The 26,907-nt window shown below is 40.5% G+C and overlaps 1 protein-coding gene across 1 annotated transcript in view; it reads right to left on the bottom strand.

The window, feature by feature from the left end:
• Positions 1 to 26,907, bottom strand: part of SOS1 (SOS Ras/Rac guanine nucleotide exchange factor 1) — a 308,846-nt gene that overhangs the window by 35,285 nt on the left and 246,654 nt on the right. The window contains exons 14-17 of the mRNA XM_089681755.1: positions 24,824 to 25,046; positions 23,206 to 23,325; positions 13,660 to 13,822; positions 6,126 to 6,243 (exon numbers count right to left, since the gene is read on the bottom strand). Coding sequence (XP_089537881.1) covers positions 6,126 to 6,243; positions 13,660 to 13,822; positions 23,206 to 23,325; positions 24,824 to 25,046 — 624 coding nt within the window. The remainder of the gene's footprint in view (positions 1 to 6,125; positions 6,244 to 13,659; positions 13,823 to 23,205; positions 23,326 to 24,823; positions 25,047 to 26,907) is intronic.

Here is a 26,907-nt window from a genome sequence, read left to right on the forward strand (position 1 = left end):
TTGACCGAACGGATCGGACATTTAGAAACCCGATTTAGAGCCTTGGGTTCCAAAATGGTCCTTACAGTCCCATTTGGCTTTGGGACTGTGAACAGGTTTGAATAAAACCCTTGAAACTTTTCATCTGCTGGAACTTCTGTGATCACCCACCGAGACAACAGGCGATGGAGTGCCTGCAATAGCCCTCTAGTTTTTTTCTGTATCCATTGGTACATTTGACAGGCAGTTGAAAAATTTAAAACCCTTCCTCCCACCCAGACGAGTGGAGATGCCCCTTCATAAGGAGGCGGACTTGGGATCTGCCTTGGCTGATTATTGCACCCAGGGTCTCCTTGGGTTTTGACCCTGTGTCGTAACCCTAGAGGCTTGGGCCTGTGCGTGACGAAATGACTGTCTGGTAGATGAGTAACCAGCTGAAGTCCCTGATCTCTTTAAAGAAGTGCTTGGATTTCCTTTTAAAGGGAAAAAGAGAACTCCCCCAACCCCCCCCCCCCCCCATTATCTTTTGTCCAAATCCTCCCCAAACAGTCACTCCCCATGAAAGGGAAAACCTGCCAACTAACTTTTTGCATGGCGGTTCTGCTGACTAACTCTTTAGCTGCAAATCCCTGTGCATGTGTACTGATAAGAGGGCCATGTGAGAAATTTGCTGAATTGAATCCTTAAGAGCATCAACTGCAAAACATAAAGCACGTGGAGCATCGTCCAAATCCTTGGCTGAATATTCTCCCTGCACTGATGGCCTTGCAAGCAACCGTTTGACACAGTCGTAAAGACACTGGCAAATACCAATAGCTGCCACCACTGGCTGTGTGGCTGAACCTGCCAGGAAGAAGGAAACCTTAAGGAGAGATTCCAGCTTCCTATCTGCTATTTCCTTGAAAACCTGGCCATTATCCACAGGACAGGTTAATGACTTATTCATGGATGAAACGGCTGCATCTACCACAGGCATGCCTCATTTCTTAACAAACTCCTCCTTCATAGGATATAGGAGAGAAAATCTTTTTGACGGGACAAAAACCCTGTCCGGGTGATCCCAATCAGCATACATAATTTGCTCCAAGAGAGGATGCACCGGTAAAGTTTGAGTACTCTGTGGAGGCCTTAGCCCGGGTTCACGTGGTGCGGAAAATGCTGAGAATCCTGTGCGTTTCCTGCACCGCAATGCAATCGCATCACATTCATGCGGTGTCAAAGATAAATGAATGACACCTCAAAACAGATCGCAGATGTGATTAAGGTGCGGATTTAAAAAAAGGGTCCTGCACCTTTTTGGTGCGGATGCGATTTGAGCCATACAAATTGCATGACACAAGTCGCATTGCACAGACATTTGCATGCAATTCGCACAGGAATTCGGTGCGGTTCCTGTGTGAATTACATGCGGTGTCCCACACCGCATAGTGTGAACCCGGGTTTAAAGAGCCCAGAGAAGAAAACGTAATCTCAGACGATTCTATGGGCCATAATTTAAATCCTGAACGGACCATATTAGTAAGGTCCTGAAACAATAACCTTTGAGACTGAGAGGCAGAAACTGCCTGCTTCTCCTCAGTCTGCAATCTTTCAGACAGTAAATCCAAGGTCCTCTAATGCCCACTCATCCTCTGGTTCCAACCATTAATCGTCAAAGACCAGTTTGTCCGGTGAATGAGATTCTCTACCGTTTCTTATTCACCTGAGAAACAGATGCAATAATTCCTGCAATCTTATCTTCTAAACCTGCTAAGGCTGAAGCAAGATCCTCCTTGGTTACATACGCCGAAGAGGATGCAGCAGTAGTAGCCACAATGCCAGAAAAATGTAATGGCTCAGACTGCCCAGAGGCTCCTGGCCTTTCAGGAGAGGTTAACACAGCGGAACTGTGACTAAGTTCCTCAAGACCTGATGGTGGTGCACATCTGCCCCATCCTGCTGCGCCTCCCCCACTCCGCTTTCAGAAAGACATTATTTCCTATAGCACTTATCCTAAATGCGATAAAGAAAGAAATTTAGAGAGCCCAGGATACAACTATGCAAGATAGTGTGACCCTCATACACTCACTGCAAACTGCTGACTTCCATGGGCCGCCAGAGGCAGCCTCCTGTCTGATATAGTCAATTTCTGCCCTCAGGGGAGTACTCCGGTGCCCCACAGATAGCCTGCTCTGCGTCTCAGCCACAATCCAGCTGCAGAACACCCACGTGTGCCCAGGAGCCAGATACATAAATAAATATGGTCGACTTCCACTTTACCACCATGCACGTCCCCCTGCCATCGCAACACAGAACAGGTTGCTCCCTATAGAGGCCCCTCAAATTAAAAACAGGCAGGCACAGGCAAAATTAAGCACTCCCCTAGTGGCAAATCTGCCAACAGCATGGAAAACAACACCTCTTTTTCCCTCCATTTTACTTTTTCTTCTATCTTTCAAAAAGAGAAAAAGGGGAGGCAACTTACTATTCCCACTGCAGGACTCAAAATTAAAATGGGAGTGCAACCTTCACCCATCACAGCAGGCCCTGTCACGCAGACCTTCACGGCCAGTTTACACTACATGCATTTCAGTGTACAGTGTACTTTTTTTCTGCATTGAAAACGCACAGAAAGTAGGTTATATGGGTGTCAATTTCATAGTTCACATCAGTGCTTGAAGTTCCAGTGCATTCCAGTTGCATAAAAAAAAGTAGAACAGGCTGAATTTTTCCTGCACATAACTGTACTGGAACGCAGTAAAACACATCAAAAGCACATCAGAACACACAAAAAAATGCACTGGAACGCACATGTCCCTATTTAAATTGAAGAAAAAGAGAACGGAAAAAATTAACCAGAAAGCATCAAAAATGCATCGGAACGTGTCAAACACACATAAAAAATGCACCGGAATGCGCCAAAAACGCACATGCAGAAACGCATCTGGAACATCTGTGAACCGGCCTTCAAGGATTTGGTCCCCATAATGTGGGACCACTGCCATGGACCTGTATAGCACCCTGCTGGAAAACGCCCTGGTCAGATTCAGATTGCACAGGGTTCCATTTATGCAGGGTTCAGCACCATAAGGCTGTATTACAGGCAAAACCCAGAGGATTCTTCTCCTTATCCAGGGAGACTCGGGTAAAATCCATTTTGGCTAATAGCTTTCAGAATAGATCCAATTAAAGTCTATGATTACCAAAGGAACCGTACTAAATGTTAGGTATGCACCAGGAACACTTTTAGTGACCACCCACCTTATAAACACTGGCAAAAAAACTGAAGTACTTGTTGTGTAGGAGGGGTTATATAGGGGAGGACTTCTTCTCTGATTGGTTAGCCAGTGTCCATTCACCTATAACTAGCATATAACCCACATAGTCATGAAAAGCCTTCTCTGTGTCCCATGATGTATGATAAAGAAATGGAAATTTAAGTATGCCGCAATTCCAGCCAGCTTCCTGTGCCACCATTCCAGAGACAACCAAGTCCTTGCTGCTAGAATGTATCCAGGGTCCTGTGTGACCTGTCCTGAAGGAGGCTACTATCAGGCTCAGGATTTTCAGGCAAAAGCAGAAAGTCAGACAACTGGACTGGAAAGCAAGAATCTGAGACTGTAAGTGTGAAGTTTTACTTGTGGAACATTCCAAACATTTAGTCAGTACGGGTGATTATTTTCTGAAATTTCAGAATCCACCCGTATCTCTGCAATGTCTAAAGTGTTGTTGGACAGAGCCCATGCCAATTGTTTTTTCAATGGGAAGAATCGATGTAAAACTCCTTAACCTTATCAGTCTGTAGGTATCTGTGAAAAGCTAGTGCCATCCACCTTCACTTACAAGATATATAATCTGCACACAGCAATGAGATTCAATATTTATCAATTACAAAAAACTTACAATCAAATGTGTTTTGGCCAAACGTGTTTCAGTTTTTTTTTTTGTTAAACCAGCAGGCTGACGAAAAACGAAACAATTTCCTCATCCACAAATTCAAGGTGGATGGATGAATCCTCCCCGCTGTGTTATTTTACTCTGGCAGCAGGGAGACTCCCCTGCCGTTAGAATACACAGATCAGTGCGGCAGACACTGATCGAGCGGATTTTATCAGGCATGGCAGTTGGGCAAATTTCGATTCATGTGTGGCCACTGCATTTAAATCTGCCAATCGACTTCTTTTCATTTCCTCCAGAACTGGCCAAATTTCAATCCCTGCCACCTCCAAATATATATATATACGCACGTACAAACTTAAAAGCACACGCTGGGGCGCCCACACATGAAAAAGTTGATTGCAATAAACATGCTCCGCACGCTGGAATGAGAGCAATAATTCTAGCTCCAGATCTCCTGCGTAATGCTAAACTGATGACCTATAAAAGGGCTTTAAAAGCGTTGCCTATAAAAAAATATAGGGTGCTAAAGTTTGTCCCCATTTCACGAGCACACGGAATTTTAAGGTTTGGCATGATGAATATCTCTTCACTTGGTGTAACCTTATCTTTTATATTTTACAAAAAAATTGGGTCATTTATTGCTTTTTTGTACCCTAAAATTAACTTAAGTGTATTACCTTTGTGGTAATATTGTGTGACATAAAAAATTGGAACTACCACTATTTTATTTTGTAGGGTGTCTGCTTTCATAAAATATCTAATGTTTGGGGGTTTGTGTAATCTTCAGGCCTAAAATGTTTGTAACAATGCAAATACGGCTCTGGCAGTGAAAGGGATAAAGGATAAGCCCGATACTCCCCTTTCCTGATGAGCACCCAATCGGTGCTCATTACACTGCAAGGTCTCTCTCCTCCCTGCTAGTCCCTGGGTTTAGTGCTGGAGACAGCTAGCGAGGTGAGGAAGCGATAAACAGCACAATGTTAAAAATATTAAACATTTAAGTCGCCATAAAGCCCCTTTTGTTTTTAAAAGCACCAGACATTCCTAAAAGTAACTCTGATTTAAATACGATTTTGGTAAAAAAAACATTTTTTTCTAATCTGGACAAATAGATTGGAATACCGATTGAATCCCTAGGCAAGTAGTTTTTTCAAAAATTTCCCAACCACAACCATACCACTGACACCAGAGTAACAAAGGTTGCACTTGCGAGTGGACCCTGGCGTTCAAGTTTGGGGTCAGGGGGGCCCTTCAGGGTTTCTTGCACCAGGGCCCTGAAGGTTCCAGTTATGCCACTGTCCTGTTATAAACCTGACCTGATCCTGATAGGACAAAAGTACTAACTCTCCAGCACCTCAAAGGGGTAAATACCAGGGAGAGGCCAGGGAATCAGATGTGTGAGTGACCTATTGATAAAGCCCCAGAGATGCAGCCCTACTTAGATGGGGAGATCAACGAACTGGTAAAAAGCAAACAGGTGGCGCAAACACCTAGCGTGTTATCCAAGGTTTATTAAAATGTTTAACAAAACAAAAAACACTCACAAACTTTTTATATATATATATATATATATATATATTATACAGTATATAGTAGGGCACCAGCTTTGAGGAAAGGGACACGTCTCTGAAATGTGTTAGAAGGCCAACCACACCACCAGACCGACACTCTGCCATCATTTTGGCCATCACTGTGGCCTTATAGACTTTTTTATGTGCTAAGTTTGTGAGTATGTTTTTTGTGTTTTTAAACATTTTGATAAACCTTGGATAATGCACTAGGTGTTTGCCCCACCTGTTTGCTTTTTTCCAGTTTTTTGACCTGATCCTGATGTAAACATGATCATGATCAACTACTTTGTCAACCAGCTGTGAAAACGGAGCTTCAATTGGCACCGCACGTGTGAATCCACAATCATAACGGATACAAAATATGTATGTGCAAAATTTTGAAAGTTAAGGTGCTAGCCATTTACATACTTATACATATACAGAATCATAAATTATCAAGACTTCCAAGATTTAACATGTCTGACAGGAATCTTTCAATGCTTGTTGGCTTTTAAATGTGTATTTTTTTTTGATGTAATATGATAAATATATTATTATTATTATTTAAGCATGCGTTATCTGCATCTAGCAGTGCAAAAGGTTCCACTGATAATTCAAAAAGCAATTTGTGATCTTTGAAATTATAAAGGATGTGGATAATTTTTTATCAAGCCATCACATACATTATTTTTAAATTAAATATCAAACAATACTTACCGCAAAAAGGCACACATGGTGGATTAATTGACCTGAGCTTAGCTAAATACTTCTTTTGGTGATCTTCACTCAATTCATGAGCTTCTTCTAGAATTTTCCTCTGCCGACTTGATATTTGCTATAAAGGAAGAAAAACATAAAAAAACAACTTTATCGAAAACATTATGCCAGACATTTAATTATGATCAGTTCCAAAGTGAGTATGACAAAAAATAAATGTGAACACAATGGCATAAAGGTATTGTAGACTACTTCAACCTTAACCTCCAAATTATATAAAATTTAGAGGGTTACACCTTTACCAAATTTACCTCAAAAGATAGCCATACTTTTTGCCCTCATTTTCTCTATAATTCAGTAACAAGCACCTCAGAGATCTCAAATGCAGACTTTTCCCCAGTTCAGTCTGCCCAGCAATCCCACAGCCCAATAGTATTGTGAGCCTCAATGTTGCCATTGCCGCTGTTCACATTGGTGATTAACCTCTTGCCGCCCGGCCAATAGCCGATTGGCGGGCGGCAAAATCCCTCAGCGTTCCGGGTGGACGCCATATGGCGTCCTTTCGGGCATGCGCAGTTTGCATGCCTGCTAAGCCGCGCAGCGGCGCGATCGGTCACCGGCCATGTACCTTGGACACGGCCGATAACAGATCTGAGTACCGGCCCCGTTGCCGGTACCATGTGACCTGCTGTGACCAATCACAGCAGGTCACACGACAGTTGTATACAATGAATGGCTTCATTCATGCCATCCATTGTATACTAGGTGTGTCTAGCTGTGAATGGTCACAGCGATCACATGCACAAGCTGGGCCAATCACAGCCCAGTTGTGTCATGTGATTAGCCGTGGCCAAATCACAGCTAAGCACAAAAAAAAACCCTGAATGAATCAATGTCATTCGGGTAAATGCTTGCTTATAGCAAAGTAATTCTTTGCTATAAGCAAATTGTGTAAAAAAAAAATCACTTCCCCAAAGTAGTACAATGTTACTATGGTAACATTGTACTACTTTGGTCATAGTAAAAAAAATAAAAAAATCTTAAAAAAAAAAAAAGTAATAAAAAATTAAAAATAATAAAAACAAATTTAAAAAAAATATATAGATTTTTTTTTCATACTGTCACCAATCAGTGTCCCTGATCACCGCCATGCCAGTTATATGATGATGCTGTACTGCACTGGTGACAGTATGTAAAAAAAAAAAATTGTGAAAATAATTTTTTTTATTTTTTCATTTTCCGAAAAATGACAAAAAAAATACAACTTCAAAAAACTTGCCATGCCTCTTATGAAGTACGTCGGACTGTCTACTCTGCAAAAAGGGGTTATTTGGAAGATATCTGTACTGTTCTGACATTCTTGGACCTCAAGAAATTAGATTGGCTGTCAGTACTTCAGGATTGATCAATATTCAGATTCAGATATTCCATAGTTTGTGAACTCTATAACTTTCCTACAAACTAAAAAATACATCCTAATTTGGGTTATTTTCACCAAAGACATGTAGCAGAATACATCTTGACCTAAATTCATGAAGAACATTTATTTGCAAACTTTTATAACAGAAACAAAGAAAAACGTGTTTTTTTTTCACAATTTTGTTAATTTAGCAAAAAATAAAAACCCCAGTGTTGATTAAATACCACCAAAAGAAAGCTCTAGTTGTGTGAAGAAAATTATAAAAATTTTAGTTTGGGTACAATGTTGTATGACCATGCAATTGTCATTCAAAGTGTGAGCGCTGAAACTTGAAAAATGGCCTGGGCAGGAAGGGGGAAAAAGTGCCCTGTATGGAAACGGTTAATAGAGGCCATGATGGGGGGGTAAACCTTACGGAGGTCCAGTGGATATAGAACAAAACATATTATAGGGTTATCAGTATTATGTATTATCTGTCCTATACCCATAGTTCATGAACGTTTGTAAATTAAGAAAAACATTCCATTCTAACAGGGGCTATGAGCTTGTGTCATATGCAGAATGTTAAAACATGATGCCATCAACTAAACCCATATATGATATGTACATTTGCATATCATATATGCAAAAAAGCATGGCTAGAGTTTGTAGGGTACTAACTATCTTTTTGGGTAACAAGGTTTAGCAACATATCACAATGTTACATTATTATATAGAATTTATATAGCATCAAGTTTGCAGTGCTTTACAATATAGATTAATGTTGTGACTTTCCTGATGGGTATTGGTAGATTGATACTTATCTGTTGATATTCATGTGGATTGGTGAGTGAAAGTTGGCTATAGGAGTTCCCGATTCAAGGTTTTGCATGTTTGTGAAGAGATGATATTCAGAGGAATGCTGTTATGCAGGAATGTTAAAAAGGACTGGAGTAAGGTGGATATCAATTTTTCATGTCACTCATGTGGCATATGTCTCTATGCTATTCATGCATAAGACTAGGGAATGTTGGAACTGATAAAACTGCCATTTATGCAGCTTTGATAGAAAAAAAACATGTAATTCCAAAAAAAAGCAGATTACCAGTGGCTTTATGTTTAAGTTTATTTTCATTATTACAGCCAAATTAGGATAACATATACTTTATATTATAATGCAGACACATTATGGTCATACTTTTGTCTTCTGTAGTCATCAAAAGGTTGAATGTCACATAAATAGGTCAACAAAATAAACACAAGCTATTGCATACCCCATTGGACAAGTCCTCATTAACCACTTGCCCTCCCTGAGGATTTATCCCCCATCTTTACCAGGCCATTTTTGTGTTACGGTGCTGCGTTAATTTAAGTGATAACTGCGCGGTCATGAAACGCTGGACCTGAATGAAATTTATGTCCTTTTTTTCCCCACGAATTGAGCTTTCTTTTGATAGTATTTGAATGTCTGTGCGGTTTTTATTTTTTGCCCTAAAAAAAAAAAAAAAAAAAAAAAAGACCGACAATTTTGAAAAAAAACCCCAAATATTTTGGACTTTTTGCTATTAACCACTTGCCTAACAGGCACTTATACCCCCTTATTTACCAGGCCAATTTTCAGCTTTCAGCGCTGCCGCACTTTGATTGACAATTGCGCGGTCATGCAACATTGTACCCATATGAAATTTTGATCATTTTTTTCTCACAAATAGAGCTTTCTTTTGGTGGTATTTAATCGCCACTGGGCGCTTTACTTTTTGCGCTATAAATAAAAAATTTGAAAAAAAAAAAAAAAGTTTCTTTGTTTCTTTTATAAAATTTTTCAAACAGGTAATTTTTCTCCTTCGCTGATGTGCGTTGATGAGGCAGCACTGATAGGCACTGATAGGCGGCACTGATGGGCACTGATAGGCAGCACTAAAGGGCACTGATAGGCAGCACTAATGAGGTGGCACGGATAGGCGGCACTGATAGACAGCACTAATGAGGTGTCACAGATAGGTGACACTGATGATGGGTACTGATAGACGGCACTGACTGGCATCACTGCTGGGCACTGACTGGCGGCACTGACTGGCGGCACTGACTGGCACAACCGCTGGGCACTGACTGGTGGCACTGACTGGCAGCACTACTGGGCTGCACTGGTGGGCGGCACTGGTGGGTGGGCACAGGTGGGTGGCACTGGTGGGCACCGGTGGGTGGGCACAGGTGGGTGGCACTGCTGGGCACAGGTAGGTGGCACTTCTGGGCACAGGTGTGTGAAATTGCAGAGTGGCACAGGTGGGTGCACTGCTGGGCACAGGTGGGTGATCTGCTGGGCACAAGTGGGCGGAGCTAGTGGGCGCACTGCAGGGCACAGGTGGGCGGAACTTGCGGGTGGCACTGCTGGGCTCCGATCATCAGGGCACTGATCATCAGTGCCCTGATGATCGGTGCCGATCCCCGCTCTGACAACTGCCGGTTCTCGGCAGTACTTTCCTCACGATCTGACAGCGTGAGGAAAGTGCAGCCGAGAACCGGCACTTGCATTTCCCTCTGATCAGCGTGTCATTGGACACCGCTGATCAGGTGGTAAAAGGCCGCTGTGATTGGCCTTTTACCACATCACGTGATCAGCTGTGTCCGTAGGAAACAGCGATCATGGAGAACGCCGGGTGCGCGCCGCGCGTTCTGGGGGGACGTCATATGACGTCCACTCAGAACTGGCCGGCCGCAGTGCAGCCGTCATTCTGCTATATGCGGTCGGCAACAAGTTAAACATGTCCGTTAAAAAAAAAAAAAAAAAAAATCAGATTTTAGCATAAATGTAGGCCAAAACATATTCTGCTATGTGTCTTTGCTAAACAAAATCCAAGTATGTATAAATTAATTGGATTACGTGAAAGTTATATCGTTTACAAATGGCGATATAGATACTGGAATTTTTTTTTACTTTTTACTAGTATTGGCGGCGATCAGAGACTTATAGCAGGACTAGCAGTGGGCATTCTGACACTGGGGAAAACTGACTTGGTGTCACTGACATTCTCAGTGACACCAGTGATCAGTGCTTAAAAAAGAAAAAAAAAACACTGACACTGATACTAAGAGCACAGGGCAGAAAGGGGTTAACATGAGGGGCGATCAAAGGGTTAACTGTGTGCATTTTTACTTGTGTCTGTGCTTCACTGTAAGCACACTGCTTTGCATGGCTGTGCTATGCACAGCCATCCAAAGCAGTGTGCACAAGCTGACAGGGAGGAGAACTGCATACAACTGTATACAATTCACCTCCCCGTCAGAGATGCTCGGCCCCAGCGAGTAATCACCGCCCGGAACCCGCACGCTCCCTACCCAGAAATACGAAATCACGTGTATATATACACACGATTTTGCACACACGTGCCGCGTTTGTAGCAGTATATCTGCTATAGGGCGGCCAGGAAGCGGTTAAATTCATAAAACATGAATGCGATTTGCTGAGATCCATCTGGTGGCAGTGTTACAAGGTTGGACAAGAAACACTTGTATGAAGATTCAGTGAGAAAGATTGTGGAGGACACAGAAACTCTCCTTTTTCTCATCTCCATCTTTCTCCCTGCCACCTTACCCCCTTCTTGATTTCCATTGTAATTATAATTTACGTCTTTCACTACCTGTCATTAATTTATGTATATCCCTATTCTTGAATAAACCCAACCTTATTTTAACCATTTACTGACCAGTCTGTAGATATACAGTTGTGCTCAAAAGTTTGCATACCGTGGCAGAAATCGTGAACTTTTGGTTTAATATTGAAAATATGACTGATCATGCCAAAAAACTGTCTTATTTAGGATGAGTGACCATATAAAGCCATTTATTTTCACATAGATGTTTGACTCCTTTTTAAATCATTATGATAACAGAAATCACCCAAATGGCCCTGATCAAAAGTTTACATGCCCTATATTGTTTGGCCTTGGTATAAACACAAAAGTTGACACTCGCAGGTTAAAATGGCAGTAAAAGATTTCCAACATCTGTGGCTTTTTAAATTGCAATTAGTATCTGTGTATAAATAGTCAATGAGTTTGTTAACTCTCACATAGATTCACTGAACAAGCTAACTGCTGAGCCATAGGGAGCAGAAAAGAACTGTCAAAAGACCTGCGTAACATGGTAAATGGAACTTTATTCAGATGGAAAAGAATATAAAAAGATAGCCAGAGACTTGAATATGCCAGTCAGTACTGTTCAATCAGTTATTAAGAAGTTGAACTTGATACCAAGCCAAGGTCAGGTAGACCAAGAATGATTGCAGCCACAACTGCCAGAAGAATTGTTCAGGATACAACAAAAAAACCCACAGGTAACCTCAGGAGAAATCCAGGCTGCTTTGGAAAAAGACGGTGTGGTTGTTCCAAGGAGCGCAATATGACGATACTTGAACAAAAATGAGCTGCATGGTTGAGTTGCCAGAAAGAAGCCTTTAGGTGTTCTCAGCATATGGTAACTGGGCTTTTTTGTGGCATTTGTGCAGTAAAGGCTTCTTTCTGGCAACTCGATCATGCAGCTCATTTTTGTTCAAGTATCATCATAGTGTGCTCCTTTAAACAACACCTTCGCCTGTTTTCAGAGCAGCCTGGATTTCTCCTTGAGTGGCATTAATAATTTTAGGCCCATAATTCATAGTTAACTCTAAACTAACAACCTGCAGTGCTGATAGAGAGGTTAGCACCAGCCAGTACATTGCCGCCTTTGCCAGAGAGAATGCTTTTTCCACCCCATAAGGTCACTTCCAATATAAAAGAATGCTATTTAAGTTACATTCTGCTCCAGCTATTTTCCCTCATCGGAAATACACATAGTGGTATTTGAATTACATTGTTATCTTATTCAGACTAGGAATCCCATCTTCTCCGAAAGCAGGCTGTATTAGACTCCCTAAAGAAGGGAAAGGTTTACCGTTATTCTGAAAGAGACCAAGTACCTGAGGTATATTGTGGGTAGGGGTTTGTTGAAACCTCAGTTGAACAAAGGCAGAAGCTATTCAAGCATGGCCTGCCCCATCACAAATTAACAGGTCCAAGCCTTTCTCAGTGTCGTTGGGTACTACCGACTTGTCACCAACTGTACTACCATTGATGTATCACTGACTGACCTAACAAGAAGTTAGTCATGGTCAAGTGGAGTGATAGGGCTGAAGTCTTTTCTGGAGCTTAAAACTGTTTTGTGCCAGTATTTAGTTCTGGTTGCACCAGACTTCTCTAACGAATTAACTGTTCAAACAGATACTTCCAGCAACGTCTTAGGAGCCATTCTGTCTCAAAATGTTAATGCGGAACACTCTTTCTTTGTAGGAAGTTGACAGCCGCCGAGAAAAATTATGCGGCAGTTTAGCTAGAGTGCTTGGTAATTAGGTGGCCTAGATTCGCTACACTATATTCTCCTTTGCAGAAAGTTTGAGCTGGTGTCTGACCATGCCCAATGACTTGGATAGGACAAAACACACCAATGCCAGAGTATCTTGGCATTACAAGTTTAAATTTGTAGCAGAACACAGTGCCCTCTGTAGGGTGACCCTCAGTGCCTTGTTTGGGACCCAGAATCCTGTGGTTCAGAGAGACTTTTGGGTGGAAAAGAACCTCCAAACCCCAATTACAGGGACTTTGGTCCTAAAGAGGATAAGCCACTCGCAAGAGAAACCTAATGAGGAATAGGAAGCTGTGAGCAGCTGTCTGTGAATTGGAGTGTGCTGCAGTACACACTGAGGAGGCAGAGTGGTGGAATGTCTGTGGCTAAGACTCTACATTATGGCTAGAAACCTTCTCTTTGGTACCCCTTGAGGCAGGTGGGATGTAACCCTGTTACGGGACAAGTTGATGGGCAGTAACCCAAGCGTTTGATTTTGCTATACCAGGAGTATGGACCATTTGCTTTATATTTGCTCAAGGAAGCGGTTTTTGTTTGCCCAATGTTAAAGTTGAAAAAAGACCGTCTCTTTTACAAGCGGCTGACTGGTGGTCTCAATATTACAAAGGAAATGCGCAAGGTCCTAAACTGGTTAAATATAACACAAAAAATGGATATATGTTTCATTAATAACCTATTATATAAACCGTTCAGAAGTGGGTTAGGTTCAACCTTATCATGGATACATGAAAGACTCACCTCAAAGGTGTTATCAAGTCTGTATATTGGGGAAGAGTTCATGGCACTTACAACTTCAAGTACTCCATTAAAATTGTTTAGCTCTTGAAAGACTTGGAGAATTTCTATGATTCGACTCACAACTACTACTCGCTCTTCTACGTTTTCTGTTTCTACAATGCACCTACAGCAAAAAAAAAAAAACAGTACATAAAATGACCCAACGAAGAGGATGAATGAAACAAACAAGCTCAAATGGGGTATTCATTAGGCATGTATCATTATCTATTAATGAAGAACTACAAACACTGCATCTAAATTAGGTGCCAATTATCACCAATTTAAAGCATAAAATCCATAATCATTTATTACCAAGTCACTGCCTTCTGCTTCCTGTTTAGAGTGGCAGGATTATCTCTTGTTCTTCTGTCTAAAAACACAGAAGAAACTCTCCAAGACCAAAAGGATCCAATCCTTGGCACATTCCTAAAAAGGTTGTAGCATTTTCTTTTTCACATTCCAGTGCCACCCATTTTAGAGGGTGCAGAACCCATAAATACTGAATTATGTAGGCTCATTAATCCACACTCATTGAGCAGGTGATACCAGAGGATCAACTACAGACAGACAGAATTGTAGTCCCCTGACAGCTTACTGAAACAATGCTTAATTGTTGGTAAGTGATCACAATTGTCTTATGTATACCTACATAATTGGTATGTCCTGGAGAAAGGCAAGTAAACTGTGAAACGCAATACACAATTGCTTATTATACATAGATACTGTATTCTAAAATGGCATGGATAGATTTGTATGTACTCCTAGAAAAGAATATAAATCATTGGATTATACTCATATTTCCCACTGTGGCTGTAATTAGTATCGCAATCTTCAATCTCATAATTAATCAGCCTCTTTAAATGGAAAAAGGTAGTCACTGTTAGGAATCATTGTGTGCACCACACTGAACATGGACCAGAGAAAGCAATGGAGAGAGTTGTCTGAAAAGATCAGGAAGAAAATTATAGATGAGTGTATCAAAGATAAAAGCTATAAGATCATCTCCCAGCATCTTGATGTTCCTGTGACTACAGCTGCCAATATTATAAAGTATAAAGCAAAACTAAAGGAAAAACGTGTATGGAGTGGAGAGGGATTAGAACACCGGTCAGTTTTTTTTCTTTTGCGGTTACCACATTAGGGAGATTAATCTCATCTATTTATTCTGTTTACTGCTATCATCAAAAGTGAAAGTAAAAGAAAATCCTGAATCTTAGGTTGTCCCCAGAACAGGAATAGTGGGGAAAATTGTCCGCCTTCCAAATGCAAATCTGTTGTACTCAATATGTCTGGAATTGTCTTCTCCTCCACTGAATGCACAGGAGAGGAATGATTGCATGCATGCAGCTGAAGGATAATGTAATCCAGCAGCTTGTTTCTTGTGACATGCGGTGGTGCTTAAAATGGAGAGATGAATACAAGTTAGCTATGATTAAGGATTATGGTGAAAACGCAGAAACGCGTTAGATCTCGTTGATCTTGTGGATACTGTGGATAACTTGCTAATAAATTATAAAAAAGACTGTTGCTGGAGTCTAAAATTAGTGTCCACTTTAAGACAGGTGCATCCTCCACCAGAATGGTGCTCACCATGTTAAAACAGTACACTACCAGATTCACAATGGGGACAGACCACTTTTTGACAAACATACAATGATCAGCCATAACTTAATGACCACTGACAAGATAAATAAATAACACTGGCATCTGTAAGTTGGTGGGTTCTATTAGGCAGCAAGTAAACATGTTGAAAACAGAAAAATGGGCATCACAGTTTGTTGTGTATGGGGCTACATAAGCACAGACCAGTCAGGGTGCCCATGTTAACCTGTGTCCACAGCCAAAAGTGCCAACAATGGGCATGTGAGCATCAGAACTAAAGCACTGGAAGAATGTAGCCTGGTCTGATGAGTCACATTTTCTTTTAAATTATGTGAATGGCAGGGTGTGTGTCAATTACCTGGTAAAGAGATGGCACCAGGATTCAGTATAGGAAGAAGGCAAGCAGGCGGAGGCAGTGTGATGCTTTGGGCAATGTTCTGCTGGGAAACCTAGGGTCTCGTGGATGTTACTCGACATGTACCACCAGCTACCTAAACGTTGTTGATCAAGTACACCCTTTCATGCAAACAGTATTCTCTGATGGCGGTGGCCTTTTTCAATGCTCTTTGCCACACTGCAAACATGGTTCATAAACGGTTCGAAGAACACGAGTCTGAGGTATTTATTTGGCCACCAAATTATCCAGCACTCAATCCTTCGAGCATTTTTGGGATGTGCTGGAAAAACAAGTCTGATCCGTGGAGGCCCCGCCTAGAAACATACAGAACTTACTGAATCTACTCTTTGGAAAAACAAGTGGGACTTTTGAGGTGCCAAGAAAAAAAAGATTCAATTTACAATAAAATATTTTGCCTCATTATACAATGAAACATAATTTCAAACAATCACTAAAAATAGTAACGTTTCCTTTATATCAATTCAAGGCGTCTTCACAGGTTTAAACAGATGCTATTAAAAATAGCACGTTTTGACAATTGTTTCTTCAGGAAACACACAAAGGCACTGCACAGAAAAACATATAGTTAAAATACAAATTTAACAAAGCAATCTTTATATTTATAATATTCCCAGGTGTATATAAAGGAAAAGAAAAGTTTAATTTTGTGTAGGATGTTTTTCTTAAAGCTTTTTATCTATATTATTTTGTAGAATTTGGATTTAATCCAAATAACTTAGTAGTGCTGAGGCACCTTCTTGTGGGAACATGTTTTTAAGGTGGAACATGTACCCACTGCTGCAGCTGTTCACCTATCCCCTCTCTCCCCGTGATATCAGTTAGGGGAGAAATTCCCTGTACCAGCTGTCACTTTTTGAAAATGGAGTGGCTGTGCGGGGCTGCACCCACATGGTCACTTCATTCATACACGTACCAACATTCTTTTGCGGTTGTCAGCTTGTAGTTCTCAATGAATTACCACATTCATAATTATGTGTTTTTCTATGCAATTATGCCTTAGTATAGCTAACCTATACATGGCCCAGTAGGAGGAGGAAGTGGTTCTTAAGAAATGCTCCCCACAGCTTAGCCTTTATCGCAGGTTTATTGATGACCTAATTATACAGGACTTAGAAGTTATGCTGGAAAACATGAATATCAACAATAGGAATATTAGGCTTATGTGGGAGTCCAGTAAGACTCTGATATATTTTTTGGATCTGGAGCTTACCAAGGATGAGGGTGGTTTTAAAACCAAAACCTTTTTCAAGAATACGGACAGAAACTCTTACATACCGAGTCACAATTGTCATCATAGGCCTTGGCTTGTCAATGTTTCGAAGGGGCCAGTTTATGAAATTAAAAAGAAATTGTAGTAAGGAGGAAGACTATATATATATCAGCTACATATGCTGGCGCATAGGTTTATGGAAAAGGGATATGATAGACATTTTATTGAATCAGAAAGAGAGAAGGTAAGATGCCTTGATAGAAATTCTCTGTTGGCAGATAAAGATAAAAGTAGAGTGGATAAGATTACGTAAGGGTTATCAGTTATTCTGGATTTCAATGCCCAATTTAAACAAGTGGAGCATATAATTAAACAATATTGGCCTATACTTAAACTAGTTAAACATTTAAATTCTGTTCTCTCAGATATACCTAGGTTTATATATAAAAAAAAAAACCCCACTCTGAGGGACAAATTGGTGCGTAGTGTAGTAGATCCCCCCAAGAAATGTTTTTTTTTTTTTTTTCTTTTAAGGGTAAAGGTTTTTTTGTTTGTGGCTGGTATTACAGTTGCACCAGGGTTAATAATAATAATAAAAGGAGAACATCTTTCATTAGTTCTGCAACAGGCAAGGAGTACTTGATTAAAGATTTTGTATCTTGTGACACAGCAGGAGTGGTGAACACCCTCTTATGCCCATGTGGGCTCCAATATGTGGGGTGCACAAAAAGGACGTTAAAAGAAAGGGTGAAGGAACATGTTTGCAACATTAGTAAGGGATTTCCCAAAAATTTTGTGTCTAGACATTTTCTTATACAAACACTAAGGATTGTTCAGGTTTACAATTTTTGGGGATTGAGTCCTATAAACGTAACTGGAGGGGTGAGAATAAGATCATGAGCTTAAGACTCTGGCCCCAAGAGGAATGAATAAAGAATTTGATTTATATTGTTTTATCAGTGATTTTTAAATTACTTTTATTATATGTATTTTAATTTCATTACTATCATTGTTCTTCATGGCATGGGATATATATTTGGGATGCATTAGTATTTCTTGATTCCCCTCATTATGTATACTCCATGCTATGGAAGGCTTCATGTTCATCAATGCAGCTATGTTTGTAGGAAGATCCACGTTATCTAGGAATCTGTGCTAGCTAGTGACATAAATTCATTCTAAATTTGTATATGTAAAAATATAGGACCAGGGTATTTTCTCTGTGAGACTTGGTACAATCATAATATAGCTTTTATCACTTCAAAATGGTGCGTCCTAATTGTCTACGACAAAATGGCACTGGAGTCTATATATATATGCTTGTACGGCGTTGGACGGCCCAATCAGATCCCCTTGAAAAAGTCATGTGATCAGTGATGAAACGCATCAGGGAGGTGCTTTTGGATGACGTCATAACGCAACTAGGAGCTGGCATTATCACAGCGGTGGCATGCATCCTTTCATGCGGACGTAGATCGGAAGACACTCTGTTAATACACAGAGGGCCCTTGTGACAGTTGTGTCCCATGTTTCTGTTTCATATTATTCCATGACTGGAGGATACACCGCTGATACATGTTAAATGTATTGAGCTGTCTACAGCGGCACAGCTTCTTGAGATCGTGGAGGTTTGTTACAGTTTTTGCGGTCAGGCACCTGGCTCATGTGAGTGTGCATTTGGATATGCTATATTGTTAATAAACGTTTTCCGTTTTTACACACTAATTGGAGTGTTTTTATTTATGAGGTATATTGCTGAAGAGGGATGTACTCGGAGTGAGATAGCCACATCCATTTATTCAGCAAGTTGATCTTCAGTGTCCATTGTAGGACCAAAAGTGCAGTTAGACCAAACATATTATATGTGAGGTCACACTGCTGGAGGTAAGTAGACATCTGGTGGAGGAATTGAGCACTTTTTTGGTTGGAGCACGTGGTGATCACGGCAGAAAGAAAAATTCTATTTAGAAGAATTGTGTTTGGACTTTCACATTTATTCATCACGTTGTCAATGATCATGTTTTGTTTTTAGTTTTATGATATGTAGCGCTGCACTTTTTTCACTATTTTTAGAGTAGTGTGTTTTCTGAAGAAGCAATGGGTAAAACATGTTGACACCACTACTTATAACAACACCTATTTAAACATGCGAAGATGCCTTGAATTGATATAAAGGGAAACTGTATTATTTATGGTGATTGTTTCTGTCTGCATTAAATTGGGGTTACATAGCATATACAGTGGATATAAAAAGTTTACACATCCCTGTTAAAATGTCATGTTTCAGCGATGTAAAAAAAATAAGACAAAGATAAATCATTTCAAAACTTTTCCCACCTTTAATGTGACCTATATACTGTACAACTCAATTGAAAAACAAACTGAAATCTTTTAGGGGGGGGAAGTAAACATAAAAAACTAAAATAATGTGGTTGCATAAGTTTGTACACCCTCTTATAACTGGGGATGTAGCTGTGTTCAGAATTAAGCAATCACATTCAAAAAAGTTAAATAGGAGTCAATCAATAAATAGGAGTTAAATAGGAGTCAGTACACGCCTGCCATCATTTGAAGTGCCTTTGATTAACCCCAAATAAAGTTCAGCTGTTCTAGTAGGTCTTTCCTGACATTTTCTTTGTCGCATCCGACAGCAAAAGCCATGGTCCGCAGACAGCTTCAAAACCATCAGAGGGATCTTATTGTTAAAAGGTGTCAGTCAGGAGAAAGGTACAAAAGAATTTCCACGGCATTAGATATACCATGGAACACAGTGAAGACAGTCATCAAGTGGAGAAAATATGGCGCAACAGTGTCATTACCAAGAACTGGACGTCCCTCAAAAATTGATGAAAAGACAAGAAGAAAACTGGTCTGGGAGGCTGCCAAGAGGCCTACAGCAACATTAAAGGAGCTGCAGGAATATCTGGCAAGTACTGGCTGTGGGATACATGTGACAATCTCCTGTATTCTTCATATGTCTGGACTATGGGGTAGAGTGGCAAGACGGAAGCCTTTTCTGACAAAGAAAAACATCCAAGCCCAGCTACATTTTTGCAAAAACACATCTTAAGTTTCCCAAAAGCATGTGGGAAAATGTGTTATGGTCTGGTTGAACCTTTTGGCCATAATTCCAAAAGATATGTTTGGCGCAAAAACACCAAAAGAACACCATACCCACAGTGAAGCATGGTGTTGGCAGCATCATGCTTTGGGGCTGTTTTTCTTCAGCTGGAACTGGGCCTTAGTCAAGGTAAAGGAAATTATTAACAGTTCCAAATACCAGTCAATATTGGCACAAAACATTCAGGCTTCTGCTAGAAAGCTGAACATGAAGAGGAACTTCATCTTTCAGCATGACAACGACACAAAGCATACATCCAAATCAACAAAGGAATGGCTTTACCAGAAGGAGATTAAAGTTTTGGAATGACCCAACCAGAGCCCAGACCTGAATCTGATCAAAAATCTGTGGTTAATTTGAAGAGGGCTGTACACAGGAGATGCCTTCACAATCTGACAGATTTGCAGTGTTTTTGTAAGGAAGAGTGGGCAAATATTGCCAAGTCAAGATTTGCCATGCTGACAGACTGATACCCAAAAAGACTTAGTGCTGTAATAAACTCAAAAGGTGCTACAACAAAGTATTAGTTTAAAGGTGTGCACACTTATGCAACCATATTATTTTAGTTTTTTATTTTTACTTCCCTCCACCTAAACATTTTCAGTTTGTTTATAGGTCACATTAAAGGTGGAAAAAGTTCTGAAATTATCTCTGTCTCGTTTTGTTACATCACAGAAACCTGACATTGTAACAGGAGTGTGTAGACTTTTTATATCTACTGTAGGCTGCACCCAATGAAAAGTCAGCCCAGTGCTCTAGAACCTCAAATCCTTCGCTCTTACACCAGGTCTTAAGCCATGCAATTAGTTCTCTAATATCCCACTCTTTCCTAAGTTGCACATGGCACAGGTAATATTTCAGAAAAAATCAGGCTTTCCTTTTCTGTGAGCCCCTACCACTCCCTTTTGCTACAGTAAACCATCTTCCTACCTGATAATCCTGATTAGCCCCTCCACATCAATCCCATTAGCTACCTGCTCAGGGAGCAGAAGACCCCTTTCAAGGTTGTCGGTTCTGCCCAGTGTTGCAACTTGCTCCTCTAGATCTCTAACGCGAGCTTCCAGAAAGGCAACCCGCTCACATCTGTCGCAGCGGTATCCATCCTGGAGCTGTTCCTCCATTGTTGTATACATGTGGCACAAACCTTCAACCCTGCTATCACTCATATCCCAGTTACAATATTAAAATTACTAATAGGAAATATCAGATGTCACTTACAGGTTAGTATACTCCTGTTATCTCCTGTTTTCTACTCCGGTTTTTTAACTCCACTTATCAAATGTCCACCTATGCAGGCCATAGATGGGTCGAAAATTGGCCGATTTTTCTGCCGGAAAAAAAAAAAAAATCGGCCGATGTTCGCACCGTTAATGGGTTAATTGGTTGGCCGTTTTTCTGGATTTTGTCAGATTTATTTGATCGGTAAAGTTGGAAAAAAGTTGGCCGATTTTGCCGATCTTCGCGGTAATGATGGGCAAATCGGCCGATCTTTTTACCGATAAAAATTCTGAAGAAGAAGAGGAATCTGAAGAAAAAGAAAAAACTGGCCAGTTTTCTCCCCGTCTATGGCCTGCATTAGTCAAAGGTCCAGCAAGCTCAAGAACGAGCAAGCTCAGAGTGAGCACTACAGAAAGTTATATAGTACCTGTAGCACCTGTGACCAATTAACCCCTCCCCTTAACTAGCAGACTAAAGGGAGGCAAGGGAGTGAAGAAAAAAAAAAAAGCTATTTAAAAAGTGACAGAGAAAGGGATTTAAAATTGTAAAAGCTTCTAGCAAGACTCAAAGAAGAAAATAAAACAACTACAAGCACCAGCAATCAGCAGCAGTCGCAAGTAAAACTGTTTTTCACTTTCCACTCAAATTTCCCACTCTTTTTAGATATCAGCCAGCAAAAGTGCCAGGGTTTATTGTATAATAAAGCAAACCATTTTATTGTAAAATGTATGTTTTTTTTCTTGGCACCTGAAAAGTTCCACTTATTTTTCGAAGACTTATTTTGAGAATTATTGTGAGATGTGGTGCCTTTTGGCCTTCCATACTTCCATTATATCTATATATTGAAGGATGTGCTGCTGGTGGTTTAGTGCCAGATACCACCGCATGTCTTTAGAGGTCTTGTAGAAGCCATGCCTAGATGGGTCAGGGCTGTTTTGGTGGCAAAAAGGGGACCTACTCAATATTAGGTGGGTGGTCATAACGATATGGCTGATCGGTAAATACAAGTCTAATAAATGCTTGGGGAAAGGAAGCAGGGAGGGAGCAAACATCTTGTCAGGGCATTTCCAATCTCTGTAGAAAAGACTTTAAAACAGTGTGCGCACCTGGAAAACGTTTGCAGTCTTAGGGGCTCCAGGAAATAGCACTAGTAGAAGCAAGGCTGATCCTTTTCAGAGTGGTGTGCACCACATCAAAGGAGGCAAGAGAAGCAAAAGGTTTTAATTTGAGAGTATAAATGAAGACTGACTCCTCGAAGGCAAACTCGTCCAGCAAGGACTGGAGTGACTCAGTGAATCAGGCAGATTCCTATCAGCTGATGGCTCATAGGCTGGGGGCAGATCAGATGAAGAATCGGCAAGGGAAGGTGCTGAAGCAAAGTCTGCAAAAAATTGGGTGGTTTGGCCCATAAAGTTATGCATGACTGTGGTAAAGAGACCCTAGCTGTAAGGGAAAATAAGCCAAAACACACCACAAGGATCAGAGAGTCACATGATTCCAGGCTGCAGATTTCAACCACAACGAGTGGGTGCACTGCAAACAGCATCACAGCCAACAGTGAAGTGTAATAGAACTTCCCCAACTGGAAAGACTCATTCTTTTTCCTTTTCATTCTTCCATTAAGGGAGAAAAAAAAAAAGATAAGCCTTGTGACTCCATCAGTGACCAAACTCATCATATACGTTACAAAAGTCTTTTACTGAAGTCTGTATCTCTTGATTCCTCTGGTTTCATTTTGTCCTGATGTTTGTCCTACAGAAACTGGACTGCAGGTGATTCAAAAGGGAAACTACAGTCCTGAATACCACTGTGCATTCTCTCTGTATTAAAGAAGGTATTGGGCGAAGACAAAATTCAAAAGAAGGTTATCAACTGAGCAACAGAGACAACAGTTTGGTTACATCAGACACAAATGTTGCAAATAGACAATGAACTTACTTTTCAAACCACAATGTGAGATTAGTTGTGTGCCGGATCATTTTTAAAAGGTTGGGTGAATTTATCTCTTTATCTTCCTTGGTCCATACACTGCCAACAAGTTCTGAAGATTGTACAGCTCTATTAAAAAAAAAAAATGCAGTAATAGTAAAGTTATAGGTACTTGGCAGATAAACCATTGAGGTCTCGACTCTCCTTAATGTGAACAGATTTAAAAGGGAAAAATCTATCTATACACAATAGAATGTAGCTTCCCCCCAACCCCCCCACTCTCTACCAAGTAAAAAGCAATTTCCCAGATAACTGTGTCATGTGAGCCACGCAATGTCAATTCCTTTAGGATGTTTAACTGACACCATGCTACTGAAGATTACAATATCTGACTCATCGGGATTCTGCTGATTGAACATACTGTAGTACAGCATGGAAGTCTCCATTTATGTATTCAGCCAAACAGTAGTGAGGGGGAGGGTTTTTTTACTTTACTACTTTGGCATTGAGTTTTCTCCTTCAGGACAACACAGTTTGTCAGCAGTCGTTGGATGCGTTTGAGAGCTGCTTTCATTTGCCATTTTATATGTGAGTGCATTGAGGTTTTAATAAAGTGTTTTTTAGTTATTACAGTGAGTTGTGCTGGGCTTTGTAGTCCCACAGACCAGCACTCTGGGCTACATACACAGGCTGGATCTGGTCCCCTCTGAGTCCTGGCGCTTCACACGTGCTCATTTGACCTTTGTAGTGAGGGTCAATCCAGAAGTTGAGCGCTTGCCCTTTTGGGTTGGTGGAGGTTTTCTTCTTTGTGAACACATCTGATTACCATTGAAGAGTGATTTTCTTTGCACATCTCGAATCTGTACATTTACATTGGGACTTACTTTGGACTTTGTGTCATATATATTACCGTAACTTATAATATTTTATTTAAATCGGTCTGTGGTTTACTGCAACTAATTCTTATTAACACATGTTTATGTAATTTCACTATATTTAACAAATACAGCACACTTTTGGATTGTTCTTAATAATTTTATTAGCCCAAGAGTTTGCATTGTAGGTGGATAGTGCCGCACATCTTTTCAAACAATAGCAGTGATTAAAAGTTGGCCATACATGTACATATCAAATGTTGTGACCTAAACTGAGCTTGAGATCATATACCCCCATCTTGAGCATATTAGGCTATAAACATGCATGTTTGCACTTGTATGATATGGTCATTTGACACATAGGGGTTTATTTACTAAAGCTGGAGAGTCCAAAATCAGACTCCCTTCTGCATAGAAACCAATCAGCTTCTAACCTCAGCTTGTTCAATGAAGCTTTGGCAATGAAACCTGGAAGCTGATTGGTTTCTATGCAGAAGGGAGTCTGATTTTGGACTCTCCAGCTTTAGTAAATATACCCCCATACTGACAAATATATTGGATGTGTGTCCAAGAACCATCCTTGCTTCAATAATTTGGAACTGGGGCTTAAAATTTGTTAGATGTTTAAGAATGTATTTTCTAGTACATGTGGTGGCTTACTTGGAGCTTTTCATTAATAACATGTGAAGCGTTCAGGATATTACTTCTCTACTGAAACCATGTATTTTTCATTATGAAATGATTGGTAGTACCTGTAGAGATCAGATTCTAGTAAAGTCAGTTGACGAGCTATTTCAATGGGATGTAATGTAAGAAGGTCAAAGGTTTCTATCTGTCCAGGCCTACTAATGTGCCATTCAATAGGAGGTGGCAAGCTTTCAAATGTTATATTGTGGCTAGGTCCATTGGCTTGGGCTTGTTTTTTTCGTAGGATGATCTTCGTGATGGATTCCACCCATTTTTTCATAGCTTTTCCTATAAAAATAGAAGCATCAGAATGGGTTTGTGTTTTTACACTCTATTATTTTTTAAAATAATTAGCCACCATATAAGCACAACCTTGACATTTCAATGTAATTTTTTACTATTAGAGAGCATAAACACAGTTTTTAAAAATTTTCCTGAACCCTTTCTGGCCCAGACCCATCCTCCCTTTAATAGGGTGTGTACATCTGAGGGAATGGAATCATCGATCATGTGATAACTGTAATTGGCTGTCACTGTGGTCACATGGTCGGGAGCTGGTCCTGCTGGCTACTGTTCATTAGTGGTGACTCGCAGCTCAGTCTCTGCGTTGGGAGCCTACTCTCAGCACAGAAACATCAGCCGCAAGTCACGCATATTTGTGGTGTGTGGGTGGTAAAGTCCACCCTTTTGGTGCCGCACACGTGTTATGTTTGAGGCAACAGGTTGAAGATGTATTAAAACAAAAATGTAATATATTGCAGCATACCGATTACACCTTACACTAATCAGCCATAACATTTTTTTTTCACCATTTATAATTTTTATTTTGTCCTTCAGCAAAGCACATAGTCCAATTAATAGAGAATAGACTGGAATCCGATAAAAATGAACTCAACAATTACAACTTAGCTTGCATTTTATACAAAATCCCAAGGATTCCGTGTACATATGAGGCTACAGTTTATTCAACCACAAACGGATTTCCTAACCCCTTATATCTTTCACGTAGGCGGAGATCCAGTAGAGCGATGTTTAAGTTAGAAGGGCTTATTTTCCAAAATATTGTATAGGTCTACATTGTATAGGTCACAAAATAGAAGAAAAATGATAAAAGGAGAACAAAGAAGAGAGAGCAAGTGAAAACTAAAAGAAAAAAAGAGGGGGCAGGAAGGGACAGTGTGGATTAGTGTGAGGAGCGGGGAGGGAAAGAGACTGGAGACTAATCAATGGGCCCAGGAATGTACAAAGTATATTCTGTAGGGAGGTGTAGCCTGAATTATCAGTATGGTTAGATGTTAGGTGTAGTCCCACAAGTATTGAAACTCGTGCCAGTAATACCAAGTTTTATGGAACTGTTCATCTTTACGTTTCATAGCGGTCAGGTGTTCCATGTTGTTAATCTTGTTTACCCTGCTATCCATTGACCAGTTGTTGGTGGGCCTGTGCTTCTTCATCTTTTGCGGGATACAGACTTTGGCACCATTGAGTAAGTGATATAGGAGGGATCTCTGGTATACCCGCCTCTAGAGTAGAGTAATGTGTAATAGGAACGTAACATTATGACCACCCACCTAATATTGAGTATTGAGCCACCTTCTTCCATTGCTCCGTGGTCCAGTTCTGATGCTCATGTGGTTATTGTACGCCCTTTTGGCTGTGGACACAGGTCAGCATTGGCACCCTGACCGGTCTGCGGCTACGTAGCCCCATAAGCAACAAATTGCAATGCCCTGTGTGTTCTGACACCTTCCGTACGGAACCAGCATGGACTTTTTCATTAATTTGAGCTACAGTAGTTCTTCTATAAAAACAGACTACAGGGTTAGCCTTTGCTCCCCACATACATCAATGAGCCTTAGCCACCCATGAACCTGTCACTGTTTTTCCTCCCTTGAACCACTTTTGGTAGCTCCTGACCACTGCAGACTAGAATCCTCCCACAAAAGCTGCAGTTTTGGAGTTGCTCTGACCCAAGTCATCTAGCTATTACAATTTGGACATTGTCCATGGCACTCACATCCGTGCCCATTTTTTTTTTTTTTATTATTTTTGCTTTCAAAACATCAACTTCAGGGACAAAATGCTCAATTGCTGCTTAATATATCCCACCCACCTTCAGATGTCACTGTAACAAAATAATCATTGCTAT

This window comes from Staurois parvus, unplaced genomic scaffold, assembly GCF_062004578.1.
Source record: "Staurois parvus isolate SC_StPar_1 unplaced genomic scaffold, SC_StPar_1.0 ptg000277l, whole genome shotgun sequence".
Lineage (NCBI taxonomy): Eukaryota > Metazoa > Chordata > Amphibia > Anura > Ranidae > Staurois > Staurois parvus.